This window comes from Epinephelus lanceolatus, chromosome 4 (genome assembly GCF_041903045.1).
Source record: "Epinephelus lanceolatus isolate andai-2023 chromosome 4, ASM4190304v1, whole genome shotgun sequence".
Classification (NCBI taxonomy): Eukaryota; Metazoa; Chordata; class Actinopteri; order Perciformes; family Serranidae; genus Epinephelus; species Epinephelus lanceolatus.
Window position 1 is genome coordinate 18,001,354 of NC_135737.1, and position 23,871 is coordinate 18,025,224.

Sequence of the window (23,871 nt, forward strand, 5' to 3'; positions counted from 1 at the left end):
TGAGGCATCGTAGTTCTACGGTACTCCACCCTGCAACACTAGTGACATCAACCAATACTGTATGTAGTTTTTAGTTGTGAAAAGTTCTAGACCCATGCAAATTAGTTATGGAACGCACCAGGGCCTTTTCTGAAAAGATCCTGGTATGCGTTCCAGTACGTTCCGGCTCAAATTAAGCACTGGGGAGCCCTTTTGTGCAGTATTTGCATGTTCTCCCTGTGTCAGCATGGGTTTTCACCGGGTACTCCAGCTTACTCCCACAATCCAAAGACATGCAGGTTAGGTTAATCAGTGACTCTAAATTGATCAAAGGTGTGAATGGTTGTCTGTCTCTGTGTGTCAGCTCTGTGATAGTCTAGAGGCCTGTCCAGGGATTCACAAAGCATTATGTTTTCATTTACGTTTTATACAATGTCCCAACTTGTTTGAAATTGGGTTTGTATATTTACATATTGTATCTTGAATCTCTTTGGCAAGAATGGGGCCTTTGAAAGTTTATTGTTGACATGATATGGGATTTCTGGGTGGGATTTTGCTGATTGGCTTGAGCCAGCCAGATACTAGCTCAAATTAGCTGGGATCAACATCTAATGTGATTGGATGGTGGGTCTGTCCAATGTAAAGTGACTGTGCTCGTGAGACATAAAACTCTAAGCTGTCTTGTAAACTCTACCATAGGTTGTAGTGAAAGCTCTTCGATTGAGCTCAGAGTTGTTTTTGTAAAATCTGATGATAACTGGTCATAGTTGGTTATGATTTACAATATTGTGAATGACCCTTTGCTCTGAGAATTCTTATTTGCATTTCTTGATATTTTGTTGAAAATGCCTTTGCATAACACTTCAATCAAAGTAACTGAATTTGTTATAGGTGGATTTGAAGCAACCAAAAGACCTATGGTAGTTGGTGTGGTTATATTGATAACCTATGTTCTAACTCTTCTAGCCAATGCTGTAAATATCCTGTTCATTATTTTTGACAGGAAATTACACAAACCAATGTATCTTCTGATTTGCAACCTTGCTGTTGTTGATATAGTGTACACCTCCAGTGCCAGTCCCACAATGATTGGGGTTCTACTTGCTGGGGTTAAGACTATATCCTATGTACCATGCTTAATTCAAATGTTTGTTTTCCACTGGGGTGGGGTGATGGAAATGTTTGCTTTAGCGGTTATGGCATTTGATCGATTGATTGCTGTTGGCTATCCCTTTCAGTACCACAGTTATTTAACAAATGTGCGCACTCTTGTCCTTACATGTGTCCTGTGGTTTGCTGCCTGTTGTTTTGTGGCTGTCATGCCTGCAACTGTGCTTCCTCTCCCTCACTGCCACACAAAGCTGAAGTACACATTCTGTGACTATGCCGCCATAATACGAACTACTTGTGTTGACCCCACTTACTATTTCAATCTCGTTACCGTAATATTATTTTTTCTGTTATTTTTCACTTTCTCTTTAATCTTCCTGTCATACCTTTGGATGATAGTTTCTGTGAAATTATCCTCTGGTAATGACAAAAAGAAAATGGGCAGCACTTGTTTGAGTCACTTCATTGTGGTAACATTTTATTATTGTCCATTATTTATCCGCGTTGTCCTAACCAGGATAGGTGTGGTATTAACTCTTGAGGCTCGCCATGGCTTAATGATTGGGGCTATCCTCGGTCCATCTCTTTTAAATCCTTTGGTGTATTGTCTTAGGACAAAAGAAATCAAATGTAAGATCTTAAAGATATTCAAAAAAGATGAGACATTTCAATAGATTCTTATGAGCTGTGAATTTACTGTAAAAGTTGCATCCCTTATGGTCAAAGTATTATGCTAACATGATGAAATGTATTTATTCATGCATTTTTAAGATGTTGGTTAACTACTTTTATGTCAATAAACATATATAAATGTTTTTAGTGTATTTAAATTACCATTGGCATAACATGAGCTTTGTCTTATTTGCATACTACACGCTATTTTATTACTACACTGCAATAAATGTAGATCTTGGGTAATGCAGCTACAAAAGATGTATTTATCTTGAGATAGCCATTCTGTCTGTATTATTATAATGATATTTTTACATTAGTAGTATTCAACTTTTATAGTCAGTATGCAAGAAATTAATGTATTTTGCCTACTAAAAGGACATGTCCCAATGATGTAAATTGAAATACATCATTGGAAAACTACTGCCTGTTAAGCCTGATTGAAAGTTATGAAATGTTAAAAATGATGTAGCACACTACTATGAGAGAGATAGCACCAATATTACTATTGTCACCATAATTTGTCCTGTGTTGGTGTGTGAATTCTGTATGCCTCATTTATTCCCATAAACTTTCATTATTAATAAACTAGCATTATAGTACACAGTATAATGCCAGTCACAGGGGTACTTTTACTTTTGACACTTTAAGTACATTTTGCTAATTATACTTAGGCTACAAACTTAAGCAATATTTTCAGTACAGGACTTTTACATGTAATGTTGTATTTTTAATGCAAAACTGCAGTACTGCGACACATTTACTTCAATAAAGGATCTGAAGGGGCGTCGGTAGCATGTACAGAGCCACTGCCTCGCTACAGTGGCCGCGGGCTCGAATCCAGCTCACAGCCCTTTGCTGCATGTCAGTCCCCACTCTCTCTCTGTCTCCCCATTTCACCCACTGTTCTGTCATCAAAGGCAAAAAGTCCACAAAAAATAATCTTTAAAAAAAAAGTAAAGGATCTGAATACTTCCTTTTCCACTGCAGAACTGTTTTAAAATCTAATGAATGGCATCACTGCCTAATCATGTAGAAAAGCAGGAGATAATATTTAAAATAAAGACAAATGCTCTTTCTGTCACATGGAGAAAAACCAACACAAAAGTGCACAATAGTTATACATTACTGTTTATTTTTCATTTGCTTGAAGACATTTGCCATTCAGAAGTTCCATTTTCAAAACAGTTCACACATGCTGAAACTGAAAGCTGCCGGACAACATGACGCATCTTGTTTGCAGAAAGCTTAAACACTTACAGAACATTAAAAACATGACACAAATTCAAATATTTCTAGGGCTGCAGTCAATCAAAGAAAATCTTGGTCAACTATGGAGCTATATTTGTGTCTTTATTACATGCGAGAAAATAAATGATATGAGAGAAAAAAAATGTTTGAGAGTGTTCACACTGATAGCAAAAAATAATAATATTTGAGACTAAAAAAAGTTTTGAGAGAAAGTATTTTGTCACTGAATATAAAAAAAATAATTTGAGATTTAAAAAATGATTTCCGAGAAAAAAAACCCTCAAAAACCTCTTTTTTTTACTCTCAAATATTATTTTTTTGCTATCAGTGTAAAAACATTTTCTCTCTCAAAAAAATGTTTCTCTCAAAACATTTTTCTTCTCTCTCTCAAAAGTCTTTGCTCTCGTGTCCCTCTCCTCTCCATTTGGCCACACATGCATAACATTAATGTATGCATATCCGCTCCCAAATAACGCAGCGCATCTATGCTGGTGAATCCACCATGGTGGATGAATGATTCAGTTGAATTCGACTCCCAAGACGATCATCACCTAGCTGTCAATTTGATTGAGACTGGCCGATAGGAACGTGGCCCCGCCCATGACATTATTTTCACAGCGAAAGCAAAATCCTGACACCAGAGCACACTGATAGCAAAAAATAATATTTGAGAGTAAAAAAAAGTTTTTTGGGAGAGTTTTTTTTTCTCGGAAATCATTTTTTAAATTAAATTTTAAATTTAAATTATTTTTTTTATATTCTATGACAAAATACTTTCTCTCAAAACTTTTTTTAGTCTCAGATATTATTTTTTTGCTATCAGTGTGAAAACTTTTTCTCTCAAATATTTTTTTTTCTCTGAAACTTTTTTTTTCTCTCATATCATTTATTTTCTCGCATGTAATAAAGACACAAATATAGCTCCATAAAGTCGCAATATCAGTGCTTAATTTGAGCTGGGACGTACTGGAACGCATACCAGGATCTTTTCAGAAAAGGCCCTGGTGCGTTCCGGAACTAATTTGCATGGGTCTAGAACTTTTCACATCTAAAAACTACATACAGTATTGGCTGATGTCACTAGTGTTGCAAGGTGGAGTACCGTAGTACTACGATGCCTCACGTACCACTACTGTGGGATAAGTTCAAAGTCCGATCGCAAGAAGGTGAGTGTCCATGTGCCGTCCAATAATGGCGTGCGCTGGTCAATAACGCTCAATATGCTGCTGTAGTGGTTTGTTTTCCAGACGTGAGTATCTTTGAACAGTGAAAGTTATTATTTATTTCTTTTTACTTGTCGGCAGTGATTTGTTTTCCACAGAACTCTACGTGCGAGCATTTTACTCACATTTGCGACTAAAAATAGTTTTGTGCAAGCAAAATAAATCATTCAGCACGCTGTGCGAGTACAGATTTCAACCAGCAGCAGAAACAAAAGTCGAATCCTGCTGGTTGTGGGTTGAACGGGGCTCACAAACAGGAATACGGCAGTCAAATAGCCTACGCCGGCTCCGCGGCGCAAGATAACGGCTTACCGGCGACAGAGAAGTCCGACTCCAGGTCCAGTAGCCTAATTTCCTCTTTCACTGGCGTCATGACTGCCCAGTAGTACCTGGACAACCAAGCCGTGGCGGCACACAGGTATGTGACGTGTCAGAGGAGAAATGAGCCGTTCACATTTCTCTCTTTGTGGCAGGTAACGGCCCACAAACCTCACCGCACTTAGGGACTGTTCTTTACTTCTGAAGGGACTGTTCAGGGGACTGTACAGGGGAGGAGGGTGGCTGGTTGATTTTTATTTTATTTATTTATTTTATTTTGATCCCCCCTATGTTAATCACTCATTGATGCTGTTTTTGAATTACGAATAAGTCATTAAGTAATTTATTCCATTGAAATATCATTGATGTATTATAGAAAAGCGATTTATCTTTTTATAAGTGACAAAAGGCACATCTGCCTCATTTTTGCTGTGGTATCGTGATACTACTCAGAACTGTGATACTTTCACTGGTATCGTACCGTGGGTCCCAATTTTGGTACCGTGACAACACTAGATGTCGCAACCATTCCATTCGGAGTTGCGCAGTGAGGCGGCTTGGGTGCCACTTAAAAAAGTGGGAGTGGGGGAACACTGCTCTCTCAGAGGCCCAAAGTGTTCCCCTACTTCTAATTTTACAAATTAAGCACTGCACATAATCTTCAACTAATCGATTAGTCGTGGGAAAAAAAATCTGCACGTTAGTTTTAATTCTGTGGTGGTGTGTCTGTCCCTCTGCAGTTACACCTCCATAACACTAGTCAGCGGTGGAGGACTGTGTTAAGTCAAAGACGGTGGATAAACCAAGATGGTCCACTGCGGGTCAGTCTCCTGTATCAGTGTCACGTGGGGTTCGTGACAGAGCATGTGAGCGGAGCGGGTGAAAATTTCCGCTCCTCGCTCGCAGACCTGTCACTTTGCGCCGCTCGTCTGCTCCGCTTGGTTCTGCGCATTCTTTGCTCCGCTCCGCTCCATCATAAATTTTATCCCACTCCACTCGCTCACCACTCCGCTCAAAACAATTGCGTCGTACTACCCTAACCTGTAATCTTCTATTCACAAATAAAACGGGGTCTGCCCATTTTTCCGACAGCCCATTGGTCCAACATCCCGTTGTTCTGACCATATTAAACCCATTGTTCATGATGCCCTGTGGTTAAGGTCTGGTTAGGTTTAGGCACAAAAACCACTTGGTTAGTGTTGGACTAAGAGTCTCATCCTACTCTCCAATGTGCTATGTGTGAGCTCAGTCCTGCGTGTTCTTTAATGAAGCAATAGGAGAAGATATTCGGTCTCAGTTAATGTAGTTTATTAAGCAGTAAAGGAATAAAATTACAGAGCTCTGGGTCTCAACTTCACGTCCCTGACGAACAACAAAGGTGTGTCAGTTCACGAAGTCTGACCTCCTGTCCTTTCCCTGACCCAGTATATTTGAGCGTAACAGAGTGTCATTGTGCACGCAAGGCGTTGTCCTCTTCTCATTGGCAGTTCCACTTCCTCCTTCACCACACCACACCCCTGCCTCGTGTTAATCTGACTCCTTCCCGCTGGCGGTGGGGGCGTGGTTCCTGTTTTGAAAGACAAGAGAACAACACAACTCCCTACACGTGCTGTACCTTACTATCTGTATATCACTTTCTATTCTTTTTACCATATATGAAACTAATTATCTAAGCATTGCGGTATGTGCTCCTCAAACTTCATGTCTCTTCCTCTCCTGTACTTCTCCACTTCTGCAAAGCAAACACATTCAGATCAGCTGAAATCATCTCAGTATTCTCATTGTTCACACATCTAAAACTTATATAGTGAAACACAACTTATAGTAAAACACATAAAATCATTCTATTCCCAACATTAGGGTTAGGAAAAGATCATGGTGTGGGTTAAAATGAAAAAGAAAGTGGCAAACACATAAGCCGTGAGCCTGCTTCGCCTCAAGCCTTTCCCAGCTGACCCAGAGCCGGTTGCAGCGCACCATCAAGGTAGAAATACGCCCGCTGGGAGCTGTTCAGCACCACGGAGAGCTCCCCACACAACGTGGAGGAGACGGACCAGGTTAAGTGGCCGACCTCCGAAGCCCTCTCGCCTCTCCCCGCAGTTAGGGACCATTCTCCAAGGTACCGCTGCTTCTCTTCTCAGTTTCTTTTCTGAAGTACACAGTAAACTACATAGTTTTGAAAGAAAATAGTGTGGGTGTGCGCAGGTGCAAAGATGCATTCTGGATGGGGCATGAGCGACCAGAGCGAAATTGGAGCGAGAGATAAGGCTCTGCTCCACCTTTTAAAAAAATAGCTGCTCCTCGCTCAACACAAAATTCTCCCGCTCCGCTCCGCTCACATGCTCTGGTTTGCGACCACCACGCCCCTTTAGGAAACTAACAGCAGGTCCTGAGTCCATTGACTTCAGTGGGAGAAATAAACATGATTACAGATTATGGACGATTCTTTCGTTTTTTGAAATCACCATCACGTTGCCTTTTTGCCTTTTTTCAAATGCACCGGCACTTGTGACTAGCCTGCTTGCTGCTGCTTTTTGTCACTCTACCTGCAGGTGGAAACCGGAAATTGACAAGTGAAACCGCGACAGGCAATTCCGTATTTCTCAAGTATGTCCCTGTACGTTCCTGTATTTTCAAGATGCCCAGTAGTACCTGGACAACCAAGCCGTGGCGGCACACAGGTATGTGACGTGTCAGAGGAGAAATGAGCCGTTCACATTTCTCTCTTTGTGGCAGGTAACGGCCCACAAACCTCACCGCACTTAGGGACTGTTCTTTACTTCTGAAGGGACTGTTCAGGGGACTGTACAGGGGAGGAGGGTGGCTGGTTGATTTTTATTTTATTTATTTATTTTATTTTGATCCCCCCTATGTTAATCACTCATTGATGCTGTTTTTGAATTACGAATAAGTCATTAAGTAATTTATTCCATTGAAATATCATTGATGTATTATAGAAAAGCGATTTATCTTTTTATAAGTGACAAAAGGCACATCTGCCTCATTTTTGCTGTGGTATCGTGATACTATTCAGAACTGTGATACTTTCACTGGTATCGTACCGTGGGTCCCAATTTTGGTACCGTGACAACACTAGATGTCGCAACCATTCCATTCGGAGTTGCGCAGTGAGGCGGCTTGGGTGCCACTTAAAAAAGTGGGAGTGGGGGAACACTGCTCTCTCAGAGGCCCAAAGTGTTCCCCTACTTCTAATTTTACAAATTAAGCACTGCACATAATCTTCAACTAATCGATTAGTCGTGGGAAAAAAAATCTGCACGTTAGTTTTAATTCTGTGGTGGTGTGTCTGTCCCTCTGCAGTTACACCTCCATAACACTAGTCAGCGGTGGAGGACTGTGTTAAGTCAAAGACGGTGGATAAACCAAGATGGTCCACTGCGGGTCAGTCTCCTGTATCAGTGTCACGTGGGGTTCGTGACAGAGCATGTGAGCGGAGCGGGTGAAAATTTCCGCTCCTCGCTCGCAGACCTGTCACTTTGCGCCGCTCGTCTGCTCCGCTTGGTTCTGCGCATTCTTTGCTCCGCTCCGCTCCATCATAAATTTTATCCCACTCCACTCGCTCACCACTCCGCTCAAAACAATTGCGTCGTACTACCCTAACCTGTAATCTTCTATTCACAAATAAAACGGGGTCTGCCCATTTTTCCGACAGCCCATTGGTCCAACATCCCGTTGTTCTGACCATATTAAACCCATTGTTCATGATGCCCTGTGGTTAAGGTCTGGTTAGGTTTAGGCACAAAAACCACTTGGTTAGTGTTGGACTAAGAGTCTCATCCTACTCTCCAATGTGCTATGTGTGAGCTCAGTCCTGCGTGTTCTTTAATGAAGCAATAGGAGAAGATATTCGGTCTCAGTTAATGTAGTTTATTAAGCAGTAAAGGAATAAAATTACAGAGCTCTGGGTCTCAACTTCACGTCCCTGACGAACAACAAAGGTGTGTCAGTTCACGAAGTCTGACCTCCTGTCCTTTCCCTGACCCAGTATATTTGAGCGTAACAGAGTGTCATTGTGCACGCAAGGCGTTGTCCTCTTCTCATTGGCAGTTCCACTTCCTCCTTCACCACACCACACCCCTGCCTCGTGTTAATCTGACTCCTTCCCGCTGGCAGTGGGGGCGTGGTTCCTGTTTTGAAAGACAAGAGAACAACACAACTCCCTACACGTGCTGTACCTTACTATCTGTATATCACTTTCTATTCTTTTTACCATATATGAAACTAATTATCTAAGCATTGCGGTATGTGCTCCTCAAACTTCATGTCTCTTCCTCTCCTGTACTTCTCCACTTCTGCAAAGCAAACACATTCAGATCAGCTGAAATCATCTCAGTATTCTCATTGTTCACACATCTAAAACTTATATAGTGAAACACAACTTATAGTAAAACACATAAAATCATTCTATTCCCAACATTAGGGTTAGGAAAAGATCATGGTGTGGGTTAAAATGAAAAAGAAAGTGGCAAACACATAAGCCGTGAGCCTGCTTCGCCTCAAGCCTTTCCCAGCTGACCCAGAGCCGGTTGCAGCGCACCATCAAGGTAGAAATACGCCCGCTGGGAGCTGTTCAGCACCACGGAGAGCTCCCCACACAACGTGGAGGAGACGGACCAGGTTAAGTGGCCGACCTCCGAAGCCCTCTCGCCTCTCCCCGCAGTTAGGGACCATTCTCCAAGGTACCGCTGCTTCTCTTCTCAGTTTCTTTTCTGAAGTACACAGTAAACTACATAGTTTTGAAAGAAAATAGTGTGGGTGTGCGCAGGTGCAAAGATGCATTCTGGATGGGGCATGAGCGACCAGAGCGAAATTGGAGCGAGAGATAAGGCTCTGCTCCACCTTTTAAAAAAATAGCTGCTCCTCGCTCAACACAAAATTCTCCCGCTCCGCTCCGCTCACATGCTCTGGTTTGCGACCACCACGCCCCTTTAGGAAACTAACAGCAGGTCCTGAGTCCATTGACTTCAGTGGGAGAAATAAACATGATTACAGATTATGGACGATTCTTTCGCCCCATAGTCACGGAAGCAAATATTGGACCCATTTATCACAAGCCACATATCTTCAGAACATTCCGACACTAAAATGACAAATTTCAGACGGACAAATCAGGAGAAAATTTACTTTGTTCAAGACCTGTCTCTGTCTCAACAACACACTCTCGCAAGATCTGGCAACAGATATCTCCTCTCTGGTGCTGAAATCAGTGCAGTTTCACCAAAGATACTGGATTAAAAAAATATTTTTCCAGCAGATATCTTAGTTACAACATGATTGAGCTAGCAAAGCAGTTTTGTGTTGCTATGTGTGGTATTTATTCAGTTTTGGGAAATCACGATGTCTAGAAAGCATCAGTGGCTGCATCTGACAGGGACAGCTAACAGCAGCAGCAAAGCTAACATCAGGACGTCATCTGTTAATAGCCTCCCGTTGTCGGATATGACATGAAACTACTCCAGTTAGCTCAATCATGTTGTAACTAAGACATCCGCTGGAAAAATTTTTTTTTCATGGACCATTTATTTATTTAGCTTACAGCCAGTAAGGGTACACACATGTTGACAGAAGCGAGGTTGGGGATACTCGTCTTTGATTGGCGGTTCTCCATCGTCTTTGATTGGGGTACAGAGGACAACGCCTACTTAGGAGAGCAGAAATGTATACTATTTCATGCAATGGGAGTATATTGTAGGTGGGCCATCTTGTAGTAATCCAGTATCTTTGGTTAAGTGCTGTAAAGTTTAGTTCAAATCAAACTTTATTTATATAGTTGATTCAAAACAACATTAAATACATTAAATATGGCTTAAACGGGCACTGTGTAGGAATTTCTCCCATCTAATGTTGAGATTGTATATTGCATTCAAACGGATAGCGCACACTAGTGCCTCACTGTTTCAAACACTAGCAGCACTAGCAGCGCTAACTGTTAGCGGCGCTGTTAGCTGCGCTGGTTGCTAACAGCTGTGATTTTCCTTCAGCAGCTCTCTCCACCTGGGAAAGGCTACCCTGATGTTGACCCTCGTTTTTTGAAATCACCATCACGTTGCCTTTTTGCCTTTTTTCAAATGCACCGGCACTTGTGACTAGCCTGCTTGCTGCTGCTTTTTGTCACTCTACCTGCAGGTGGAAACCGGAAATTGACAAGTGAAACCGCGACAGGCAATTCCGTATTTCTCAAGTATGTCCCTGTACGTTCCTGTATTTTCAAGATGGCGCAGGTACATGATGAGACACCGATCGCAATGTATATGTAAATGAGAATTTCGGAGCTTACGGACGTACTTAGATACGCTGATGGAGGTAAATACACATGTGCTAGGACACACTTTTGACTGCAAAATTTGTTTGTCTCAAAGAACAACTGAAATTGTTACACATAGTGCCTTTAATAGAGACCGTTTCAAACACAAGTACGCAAATCAGCTTCACTATAAATAGCAGAACTGACAGACAAACACTTGTCTTTATCTGGACACATGCTAACGTTATTAGCACAAGCCTGTGGCATTTTACATTGTATAAATTAGCTTAGCGTTTAACGATCTTTTCCTCTTCTCATATAAAACCAGGGACAACAGCAACATTTAACAAAGGTAACGGCACATAATTTGGCTCCATTACAACTTACAAGGTTCACTGACAAAACAACTGTCTTATACTAAACACGTTTTCCAAACAAATACAACATGCTAACGTTATTAGCGCCAGCCTATGGCATTTTACATTGTATACATTAGCCTAGCGATGAGTGGAGATTTCCTCTGTTCATATGAAGCCAGGATAAATCCCGAAGTATAAATCCCTAAAGGATAGATCACACACAAGACTTAAAATGCTGTTTTAGTGGAGGCTTTACTGTCTTCACAATTTATTGTTTCTTATCTGTAAAATACAAGTAAATACAACCTTCATTTCCACTGAGGGAAATGGTATCAACTTACAGAAATAGACAGGACGTCTGCGTCACGGCAACGCTGAGTGTGAGGATGGGCGAGTTCAACTTTCTGCAGCAACCATTTTCACAGGTAACTTAGCCTGTTCCCCCGCCGCAGGAAATAATGGATTAATCCTGGAAAGCAGTTGATGTAGCACTTTTCTCCTTATGAAAGTAGTAGTAAAAGGTGATTATTCGACCAATGAGAATTTGGTCGGACAAGAGCATAGCGACCAAATAATCGACTAGTAGACCAGGAGACTACAGCCCTAAATATTTCCAACAAACAACACAACTTGTGGTTAAACCAGTCTATTATTTGAATGACTCATTGCACAATGGGCAAAAAATAAATAAATAAATAAATAAATAAATACAAAATACAGCTATCAATATGAATCGGGGGGCAAAAAATCTGAGAAAGTTTCTGTTCAATTTATTCATGTGTGCAGGTCTCATTACCTTACATTTGATATGTAAGACCTAAAGTAAGCACCTAGACTAGACAAATTTGAATATTTATCATGATACACCTTTTGTACTGCTTCCTTTCTTCACCACAGAACCAATTAAGAATGTCAACCAAGCTCAGAATGACTAAAGAACATTTAATTTAATTCAGATTTTTCCTTGACACTCTGTGACAGGCTGGTCTGCAATAAAGGATTTGAGCTAGTCTTGTTTCCATACTTTTTTGAATACAGAAATGCTGGACACTTGGGCCCCTGTGCTATAGCTCTACCCTCTCCTTATGTACCTTTGGTCTTTTTGATCCATGCTTGCAAATAGCAACACAGATTGATAATGATTGTTGATTGAAGAGTTGTGGAAACGAGTTTCACACAGGTGCATTAAGAATTCAAAACTATGCAAGTAATTTCTGTCAGCTGTGAACAGATGTTTTCCTTTTGTTTAACACAGTTAGTCCAGTAGAGTTTTGGGCCTGTCTATAAGATCTGTATAAAATGTATTGGAAAAAAATGTGTAAAACAAATGAAAACATGTTAACACATTTGCAAGAGCAGACCTCTGTTGTGCTAAGAAGGTGACAATGAAGTTTAAGTAGATCCCACAGTCGTTAAGTGTGTCTTGGCACGTGAGAAAAACTATAATATTTATTCCCTTAGCCTTATGTATTTCTATACCCCTGTAAAGCACTTTACATACATGGCCTTGTGTCTGAATGGTGCTATATAAATAAGATTGCTTTGCCTCGCCTTAATCTTGGAACTGAAGACTCTCTCAACTATTTTGGATATTTTTAAGCAGTTTTTGTGCGTGTTCATAAAACTAAAAGATATGTTAGTGGAATAAGCAATAAACAGTAAAAAAAAAAATATGAATGTGTGTAGATTAGCCTAGGTGACATTAGATTATTATTATTATCCCAGGATGGATGATATTGATGAAATATGGTATATTTATGCTTTTTATAGCAGTATATGTTATGATATTTTTAAAGGTAGGCTTCACTTTGACATCACAATGTTATGCAAAATTACTTCTCTGGCCATTACTTAACATCATATCTCAGGAACAGAAGGGGAGACATTTGGTCAGATAGTAAATTGGTGACACTAATCATGGAAGTCCACCCTGAAACTGTGCTGATTGTATAGATTGTCTGTGCTTTCTGAGGGAACGTGTGTGTGAAGCATCTGTGTTTTCATAGACATGGATGTAAACTGTCTGCAACTTGACAGATTTGCAGAGGCATACAACTGCAGAGCGGCAGTTTTAGTTATTTTAATATAAGTAATGGCTGTTTTGGCGAATGAATGTGTCTGACAAATAAAAATACTCAGAATATGGTGAAAGTCCTCTCAGTTTGATGTTGTCATAAAACACTGAAATTATCTACAGAGGCCTAATACAGCTAGATATATTGAAGCACTGAGTTTGTTTGATATCTAAAACTCTTCTTCCTCTGAATTGGACTTGTAATTGCATTTTTTACTAAACAACTTGAATTGTGGGGATGAATTGTGTCATGTGTCACACAGTTAGGATATTCTAGTTAAATGTGCTATGAATCCATCTGTGCTTGTGTGTCAAACTTTGAGAAAGCTTTCATTAAAGAGAGATGATCACTACTTTAGCCTTACTGAATGAGAGAGCTATTGGTTGATTTCGGGCCTATGACCAAATGTAATTAGTTACTCTTTATAAAATCTCTTTTATAAAATGCAACTTAGAGGCAAACAACTCTTTAACTTTCACAAGATAACTTGTCTGTCACTATTGCTGCACGACAACAGTAGGTGTTTACTGCACTGTGTAACCAAATCCTTCGAGTGTCATTAAGTACAGAGGATACATCACTCCGGAGGGCTGAGAGTGACACATCTTTCCTATCAATGCCTCGTAAACAAATCATTAGCCTAATGAGCAAAGTTAAAGACGGTAACAGTTACCAAGCGTCAGTAACAATAACACAATGTTAGTAACAAAGTTCAGTGGGAGAACAAATCCTCTGATGGTGATGACATGCTCACAGCCAACTAACCAGACGCTGGTAAACATTATTAGAAGCAAACTTGGATTGGTCTCCTGAGGTTCATGAATAACAACACAAGTAAACAGCTTTTTAGTATTAGATTAATAAAGAACTGTCTTGTATCAGCATTTACAATGTATATTATTATACATTGTGTTTGTATCATTATTTACAATGTATAAGAAGACAAAACAGCAAGGGCATTTTTAACAATGCAAAGACATGACAACAAAGTGCAATGTTAGAATGTAAGTATAGTATTGTTAAGAGTATTTGTAAAGTTTTCAAATACATCTGTTTTATTTAACACAGTATAAGCTGCCCTCTGCCCAGTTTTGTGCTTTCTGGTGTACCCAGATTTTGCACCTTGGAGCCCTAAAAAGCTACAGACTGCATGAGTGCATTAACCTTTACAGCCTTGTAACAGTGGTGTATTTTAATCTGCAATGAAAATAAATCTACATGATTATCTTGAATTTTATATATATGATTACTTGAATTTCCCCCCTGGGGGATCAATAAAGTATATCTTATCTTATCTTATCTTATCTAATTTGTCAGCACTGATATTTTATTTTTAATTATTTTTTCATCATTTCTCTCTTGACTGTTTTGGCCAAAATGTAAATGGGATGTTATGTGCACAAGAATGTGTACAAGTAGGGGTTTATATGAATATATTAAAAGCACCAGTCACCAACAAAAATAATAAAAAATAAAATGTCTACATACAGTTCAAGTATTCTGTAAGTTGTAAACAAAGCAGTTAGTACAAAATAATAAATACTGAATGGATATACATGGACTGGATGATTATGTACAGTATGTGCATGTGTACATGTTTATATATTGTGTTTACAGCATGCAGGATTTAAATGGACAGTAACAATTGTTGATATGTGCAGTAAAATTGAACTCTATTATAGTCAATAATTGGAGCAGTGAATATTTGGTGTTACAGGGTTAATCACGTGTATGACTGATTTAACTGTTTATCAGAGTGACGGCCTGCTGAAAAGAAATGTTCCTGTTTCTGGTTATTTTGGCAAATAATGTTCTGTAGCACCTCCCACAGGAAAGAAGTTGTAGTGACCATGGAGTGAGGGAAATGCAGTGATGTTGCCTACTCTAACCCACACCCAAACATCTAACCTCTAACCTCTAACCTGTTTGCTGACTCTGAATGTGTGCAAGTGGCACGGTCCCGTTTTAAGAGCGTTGAGCTTCAGGTTGTTCTCACTGCACCAGCAGGCCAGCTGTTAAACCTCTCGTCTCTGCGCATATGCTGAGTCATCACAGTCCCAAATTAGGCCAATGATCATTGTGTTGTCTGCAAATTTCTGTATTGAAATTGTAATAAGTTATTACAGCTTCACAATAAAATGTAAGAAAATGTTTTGATAAAATGTGCTGTATGTATATTTTATCAATGTAGTGTACTGTGACTGCAATGTGTCACACCTTGTTCAAATCTGGAACACATCAATTCACATATTGCCAGATTAGATTATTTTCTTCTTTTGCATAAATAAATATAAATATAGTGCCAATAGAAGCCTTATAGAGACAATGAAATGTTATGAAAGGGTGTAAATGAACTGTGCAGAATATTTGTGATGTCTCTCATAGTCATAAGGGCAAAGTGTGTAATATCACATTTAACCACAGAGTGGAGACAAAGTATATTTTTGCCTGTGTAGCTCTGAATTATAATCAAAAGCTGATTGGGTGTTTTTTTCTGGTGATATTCTGCAAACTTTGAGGATTTCTTCGACAAACTTTGTAGATTTTCTATATCATATCTAAAATGATCTCTTGACATAAAAAAAAGCATTCAAAGATTGTGAATACTCAACACAGCATCACCAAATTCAGCATGATGATACAGTTGTCTTAAGCACTGAAACATAAAGCCCCAGGTTGAACTACCTGTAACTGACTTTCAGTATCTCCCCTCCTTGCAGCAACATGGCCATCACTCTGTTCTCAGGACCCTTCTGACCATGTGTTCTTCTCTGCTCCCATTTCTGCTGATTCCAGCACAGTTCCTTGTCTAAAAACACATTCTATACTAACACAAACATAAGCGCTAGTGAAACAAACACCATAATGGTATCAAACTGCTGGTGGAAGGAAAATTATTTTATTTTTGAAGACAAACTTTTAATGCAGACTAACCCTATTATCTGGCCGCTTACCCTTTTAATAATAATAATAATAACTTTATTTGTATAGCACTTTTCAAAACAAAGTTACACAGTGCTTAACAATAAAAATAAAAACAGATTAACAGATAAAATACATGAGCAATTATACAAACAGTGGTAAAGGTTAAAAATGCCAACAGTTAAGAGAAAGCCAAACGATAAAAGTGAGTCTTCAGAAGAGATTTAAAAGAGGATACTGAGTTTGCCTGCCTGAGATCTCCAGGCAGGGAGTTCCATAGCTGAGGGGCCCGAGCAGCAAAGGCCCGGTCACCTTTAGTGACCATGCGGGTTTTTGGAGCCATTAGAAGGGACCTGCTGGAGGATCTCAAGCAGTGATCAGGCTCATAGGGGGTTAAAAGATCACAGATATATGCTGGAGCCTGGCCATTCAAAGCTTTAAAAACAAGCAGTAAAATCTTAAAATCAATTCTAAAACTCACAGGTAACCAGTGAAGGGCTGCAAGGATTGGAGTGATGTGGTCTCTTCTCTTGGTGCCTGTTAAAAACCTGGCAGTGGCGTTTTGTACCAACTGAAGTCTTTGTATGTTTCGCTTACTGATGCCAGAATGAAGAGTATTACAGTAGTCCAGTCTGGAAGTGATGAATGCATGGATAACCTTCTCTAAGTCTGCAGGGGAGAGGAATCATTTGATTTTAGTGAGCTTTCTGATATGAGAGAAGCATGACTGCAGAACTTTGGTCACCTGGGTGTCAAAGGACAGATTAGAATCGAAAATGACACCCAGGTTACAGGCCTCATTATGAATATTGTCAGAGAGGGCATGTAGACCAGAGGAGAGGTTATTAAAACTGCTTGGGCTGTGGCCGGGGGGATTGATAATGATCATTTCTGATTTGGAGTCATTTAGCTGTAAGAAATTATTTGGCATCCAGTGTTTGATCTCAGTAAGACAGGACATAATGTGTGAAACGTCAGTGGAACCAGATTTCAGTGGGACATATAGTTGGGTATCATCTGCGTAACAGTGGAAATTGATATTATGTTTATGGATGATTTTCCAAAGAGGTAGCATGTAAATGGTGAATAAAATGCCAGTGGAGAATTAGTCTACCCATGTATAAGATCAATAAACATATGTTCATTTTGTCTCTGTTTTTGTGGTTGTTGGTGTTTTAGTAGTGGTGGTCACAGTTTAGTTTTGAAGCATCTTAGGCTAAATAAAAAATTAATGATGGCAGTCAGAATGTAGATTGAACTGTGGAGTTAAACCGCAAAGATAAGATTTTCAGTGGTTCACACACTAGTTAAAGGTCCAGTGTGTAGGATTTAGGGGGATATACTGGCAGAAATAGAATATAACAAATATGTTTTCTATGGTATATAATCACCTGAAATGTCATGTTTTTTTATTATGTGAGAATGAGCCGTTTTTGCCTATAAACAGGGAGTGGGTTCTCGTCCACCATGCTGCACCGCCATGTTTCTACAGTAGCCACACTGGACAAACCAAACACTGGCTCTAGATAGGGCTATTTGTGTGTGGCTGTGTGCAAGCCCTCGATATTGATGACATGCCCCAGGTATTTGACGGATGCCTGGCAAAATTCACATATTTCCTTGTACACCTTAAGTCCATATTCTTTTAACCTTTGAAGAGTAGCATCCAGGTTATGGATGTGTTCTTCATCAATGGCTCCAGTGCAAAGGATATTCTCCAAACAGCACTGAACTCAGGCAGTCCACTGAGGATTTGGCCGTCACAAGTTGAAACAGTGCTGTCACTGAGGTGATGCCAAAAGGAAGTTGATGGTATCTGAAGAGACCCTTGTGCATGTTAACAGTGAGCAGTTCCTGTGACTCCTCATGCACATGCATTTGCAGGTAATCTTGGCAGAGATCTATCTTGCTAAACTTTTGTCCCCCACTAAGGCAAGCAAACAAATTCTTAATATGAGGAAGTGGATACTGCTTTACTGATAGCACAGGGTCAAGTGTAACCTTGAAATCCCCACAGGTTCGGACTCTCTGTCCTTCTTTGGCACCTAAACTGACTGTTTACAGAATCCTATTCTTGACAAAAGCATCCAAGTCAGAAAACCTCCTTATGCTTTTCCAAAACAGCCTGCAGGTCTGTGGAACTTTTCATACGTGTTGCTTGCCAGTCCTGTCTTATTTTCTTCAGCCACACACATCCCATGATGGCAGGAAAATTCCCTTTTGCGATGTAGACAGGTAGTTTTTCAGTTTGGCCATTACACTGATCAGTGATGTCAGTCATCAATTTCATAGGCACTGGCTGTCCTGTGTGTGTTTTCAACAGTGTGTTGGACTGTCGCAGTGTAAGGCACCTCAAGAATTTCCAGTAAGGACTGTTTAAGGTGATTAAAGCCCTTGACCCAGTGTCAGTTTGCATTTTTACTGGATGTCCCTCCAGCTCAGGCATAGCCAGTAGCCATCTGAGCCCTCATCCACAAATTATGATATGTCCTGAGCTGCATGCAGATGCAAGATTTCCTCTTTTTCTGCAGTGAAAACACAGACCTTGGTCACTTTGCCCATCACTACTGACCTGCTGCACTTGGTTGGTTGCTTGAAACCACTGGGCTTCCTTTGATGTAATTTCCACAGCCACACTGATAGTGATTGCTTTCTCCAACATTCAAATCACTCTGAATCAGTAGTTTCTTCTGTGCGGCCTCATTCCTTAAACTGCACACAAGTCTATCTCAACATGTAATTCAGTGTCTCTCTGAATTGACAATGTTCAGCTAATTTCTGTAATCTTGCAACAAACATTGAGACAAACTCACCTTTCCTCTTGCTGCATCTGTGAAACCTGAACCTCCACCACCTGCAGTTACCAGAGGTTTTGATGAAAAATGGTCCGTCAGTGTACCCACAGTTTCTTTGTATGTTTTGGTACCTGGCTTCACTGGCTGCAGCAGGTTGTGCAACAGGTTAAATGTTTTTGGGCCCATTACATTCAGAAATGTGGGGAGTACTTCATCAGAGGGTCCAGTGTTGCCAATAACTCCAGCCATTTTCTTGGCTCCTGGTGATTTTCTGGTTTATGACCTCGTAAACTAGTTGTGGAAACACTCTCACATCAGTCTTTACAGTTGAGTTAATTGTCCCTTCTGATTTCTGACTGGATTTCCTACCCCCATAGCTGCTTCACAGAGCCCTCGCAAACAGTGCACCTCCGACTAGGAGCCAAGCTAACACTGCTAGCACAAGTCTGCAACAGTGCCGGCGGAAAACAAACCCTCTGACGCAATAAACTTGCAGTTCTCTGCGCTGACAAGTTACTTGGATTCAAACGTCCTTGTCGCCAAGTTGTGTTATATCCTGAGGGCTTTTAGCCCCGTCTGTATAACAGCTTTTACTTGGACAGCTTGCATTTACCATTTGATGTCAGCCTTCAGCCAACAGCTCTGTGCAACAGTGGCATCTTGCAGCATAACACATTTTTCCTTTTTTAAACTACAGAAAACAGTAAAGGACAAATACATCACAATCCTTACCACTAGATGCCCCTAAAGCCTGCACACAGCTCATTTCATGGCTAATTATGTCTAAATATAGAAGGACTCTGGTTTCCAGTTGTTCTTGATGTACTCACACACAGTGCCAAGATACAAGGTACAGAAGAATCACAGATGTATGCATAGCTAAAACAAGGACCACATCACTAAACAAGGATAAGCTAACATAGATAAACACCTGTTAGACTATGTTATTATGTACCTACTAGTTATTAAGTAATCAGGGTTCTTTAGATAAGTATTTTGGATGATGTAATCAGTAGCTGGTCTAAACGGATTCTGTCTCCTTCTCATTATGATAGGGATCAATGTACTCAAAAAAAAAAAAAAAAAAACAGAACTGGCATGCTCAACTCAAATGTCTTGCAAGTAAAATGGGTACTGACTCAAAAATCACAAAATTGCAAATTAAGTTGTCAGCCCACAAAAATAAGTATAATGGTTCTTTTAATGATGCTTGAGAGAAGAAGCCCTAAGTATTCTTCAGTGTTACACAGAAGAATCAATGTACTATAATGTAAACAGTATTAATTAAGTTTATGTGGTTTCACTTATATTCAGAGCCATTTATTTTAGAATCACCTTAAGTTTGTTGCTTTCTTTAAGGTTATTAAAGCATGATTTTTTTTTTCAGTGCTTAGTTTTCATTGCTGGTTTCGGTTCACTCCAACTGTAGTGTCTTTGAAGAGATAACTGGCTCCCTGGTAGATTATTTTTTCAGGACTGGCCTTCCCTGTCTACTGAGTTCAAAAGACACAAGAGGGCAGCATATTACACAAAATGCAACAGATCCATGTCATGTTGAACCAATGGAAAAGCAAATTCAAGTGCCTTCTGTTTGCTTGTTGGTATGGATGAGTTTAGTGTGTACTGGTGGCGCCCTCTGCTGTATTTGCTTTGTGAATACACACAGTCATATGAAGAAATGATTGCATTGTGTTCAGTGCAACTCTGACAACACTTAGGACATTCCTAAATGTTTTACAGTTTTTCTCGATTCCTAAACTAAAATCTGCTTGATCTTCATCATCACCGTCTCAGCACAGTAGATCTCTTGCAAATGTGTTTGGCCTAAAATTAAAACTCATAAACTCATTGGTTTCAAACTTTTTTCACACCCTTTTTCGAAACAGTCAACAGAGATCTCATCGACAGATCCAAAACTCTATTTGATTAACTGTGTTTAACAAAAGGAAAACATTTATCCACAGCTGATAGATTTGTTTGCATGATTATGAATCTCTAATGCACCTGTGTAAAATTCCTTTGCACGACTCTTCAGCCAGCAAACCGTCCTCAATCATTTATGAAAGATGCTACCTCTGTGTTTAACAGTATTTCAACAGGGCATCTCAAAAATGTGTACAAAGTGCAGAGTGCAGCAGATTTTGCTGTGATATGCTGTGTTTTTGTCACATACTTTAGCAGTGTGAAGTATTAACAAATGTCACAGGCATATAGCACAAATTAAGTTTGAACAGGCTCGTACTGATACTTAATTACTTTATTTTGTATTTCGTCGCACTGATTTATTGGAATGAATAATTTAACCACAAGTTGTGACCTTGTTGCATGTTTTTAATGTTTTGCGAGTGTAAGAGCATTTTACCAACAAAATATGTCATAACAGTCAACAACTTTCAGTTTATGCCTGTGTGTAACTTCTTAACGGACAAATGTGTTCAAGGGAATAAGAACATTCATTATCAAAATCCAGTCACACAGAGTCTTTAGGTTACCTCCTTTATTCCCCTTTATGTTTCTGATAAACAGCATTATTTTTCTATCTAAGGTGTACTGTATTTGAATTCTGTCTGTTAAGTTTTAATTCATTAGGTTTCATGTCTTCTGTTTCACTGTGCACACATCAGTTGTCATGTAACCTAAAATTCAGGTTGAAAGAAGCAATCATTTAGCACTCATTTACGTGTTTATTTCAAACTCTATATTTCATGACAACCTTTAGAGAAAATCACAAACAAAGAACAGTAATAACATATTAGCATGGTGACAGCAAACTTGATGAGACACTGGATTCACAGGTTTACCTTTAACATATTATTTCGGATCAGTCATTCAGAGAAATACCTTATTTTCAAAGCAATAGTAGAAAACAGAGCTTTAAAAAAGATTTAAATTAGTACATAACTGGCAAACATTGGACTTATTTGTAAAAAAATATTATTAGGAGCAATTGCTGGTGGAAAAAAGCACAATAAATTACAATTGCTTTTCATACGTAGTAGTATAATTATAATCACAATGTGGCAGTAATTATTTACATTGTACAATAACTGTTCAAAAGTTAACTGGTGTTAAAAACAAACTGTACAGTGGTTTTTATGTGCATTATTTAAAAAAAACATTTGTCAGAAACTTTTCATGATCATAAAGCCAAAGAAACAGGGATTTTAAGTGAAAAGAAAGGGGTTTTGTGGCAAAGAACGCATTTTTAAGATAGCAAGGCATATCATATCACAATTGAAATAAGTTTTAGCTTGCTGCATCTTTACGATGGAAAGATTTTATTCCTAAAAAAATACAGTACTTTTTCTCGAATTTCTTTTGTTTTCAGTCCATAGATGATTGGATTCAATGCTGGGGGGAAAATTAAAGTCGACACCCCCATGAACCTCCTTAAATGTGATGAAACATTCTTTATTCTGTATGAGATGATGGTAAAAAGACCCAAACACTCCAACAGGAGAAAAACAGTCAGATGTGTAGCACACGTCTGCAGAGCTTTGGCTTTTGTGTCTGATCGTTTGGATCTGAAGCAAGCGACAAGGATCTGGAGATATGTGTACAAAATCATCCCATTAGCTATCACTTGTGAAAGAGCGACCAAGAAAAGCCCATAAATGTTATTGATGGTTGTGTCGGCACAGACCAGAGTCAGCAATGATGGATTATCACAGTAGGGGTGTGTCAGCTCAGACAGACAGCGGGGTAAACGCAACAGCAGGAAAAAAAGCACACCTATTGTGACTAAACTACTCACCCATACAGCTGTGATGATTCTCATAACATGAGCATAAGTCATAACTGTGTTGTATTTCAGCGGGCAACATATGGCAATGTATCTATCATATGCCATAGCAGTCAGAATAAACACTGTACCTGATGCATAGATGTGGATGAAGAAAGCTTGGACAACACAAGCAGAGTATTGCATTGTCCTGCTGTTTGTTAGTATGTCTTTAATGACTTGTGGGAATAATGCTGTGGAGCCTATAAGGTCATTGATAGGAAGGTTCAGCAGAATTAGATACATCGGCTGATGCAGAGATTTGTTCAGTACAATGGTGAGGATTAGAATAAGGTTGCAGAAAAGTATGATCATGTAGCTCAGAGTTGCAAAAAGAAATGCAGGAAGGGCATTTTCAGAGGAGAGATTAAAGCGATTTAGCACTAACACAGATGATGTGTTGTACAGGTCATTCATTTTTATACTGTATCATTAATAATTTAATTTAAGTATTATAACTATTTCAAGCACAGCATTATTTCACAAAAAGCACAGGGGACTTAATAAGACAGGAAATGCATACAAGACAATGTTGTAAAAAGTGTCATATCTGAGTTACAGTTAGCAAAGTATAAATTCTCACTGCCAAGGACAGAACTTACCAAAGTAATGCCTGAATATGTCCACGCCACTTTGAGTCCACATACATTTCAGTTTAACATGTCACATCATATATCATATACTGTGCATATATAACAAGTTACAGGCTTTTGGATTTACAGCTTGCACTGAAAATCCAAAGAAAACAACAAACAGAAAACAGAACATTCATTCACTTCCAAGCTAAATACATAGGAAACATGTGCTGGATCATCACTACCTTACACTGGCGATACTGACAATGACTACCTAGTAAGATGTTCAGACAGATTAGCCGCTTTATATGAGTGATTTATGCCGAACACCAGAAGCTCCCTGGAGTCTTCTGGTTCATCATAAAGTTGATTGTTATGGCAGTGACCTAAGTGCCATTGGCTCACAAGGGGCTTTGTAGGAATAATACATGTATTCATTATCCCATCACCACCTACATTACATAAACAAATAAAAATGATTGAATTGACACAGATTTAAAAAAAAAAAAAGATTTTATAATGTTAAAAATAATTAAGCGGATTGCA

General features: G+C 39.4%; 1 protein-coding gene and 1 pseudogene across 1 annotated transcript; one reads left to right on the plus strand and one right to left on the minus strand.

The window, feature by feature from the left end:
- The first annotated feature begins 896 nt into the window (after window positions 1–896).
- On the plus strand, window positions 897–19,387 carry LOC117259908 (olfactory receptor 2C1-like). Its single transcript, XM_033631695.2, has 4 exons — window positions 897–1,159; window positions 1,607–1,719; window positions 3,061–3,087; window positions 19,347–19,387. Exons 1-4 carry the CDS (start codon window positions 897–899, stop codon window positions 19,385–19,387), a joined length of 444 nt encoding a protein of 147 aa, XP_033487586.2.
- Window positions 19,388–21,661: 2,274 nt separating this feature from the next.
- Window positions 21,662–23,561, minus strand: LOC117260229 (olfactory receptor 52B2-like; annotated as a pseudogene).
- Window positions 23,562–23,871: the final 310 nt, after the last annotated feature.

Bases quoted from the DNA above. Each gene is read 5' to 3' on its own strand.
- LOC117259908 (XM_033631695.2), top strand. From the start codon at position 897: ATGGTAGTTGGTGTGGTTATATTGATAACCTATGTTCTAACTCTTCTA. The intron at 1,720-3,060 runs GTAAGATCTTAA...AAATATTTCTAG, and splicing joins TAGGACAAAAGAAATCAAAT to GGCTGCAGTCAATCAAAGAA. The intron at 3,088-19,346 runs GTCAACTATGGA...CTACCCCCATAG, and splicing joins GTCAATCAAAGAAAATCTTG to CTGCTTCACAGAGCCCTCGC.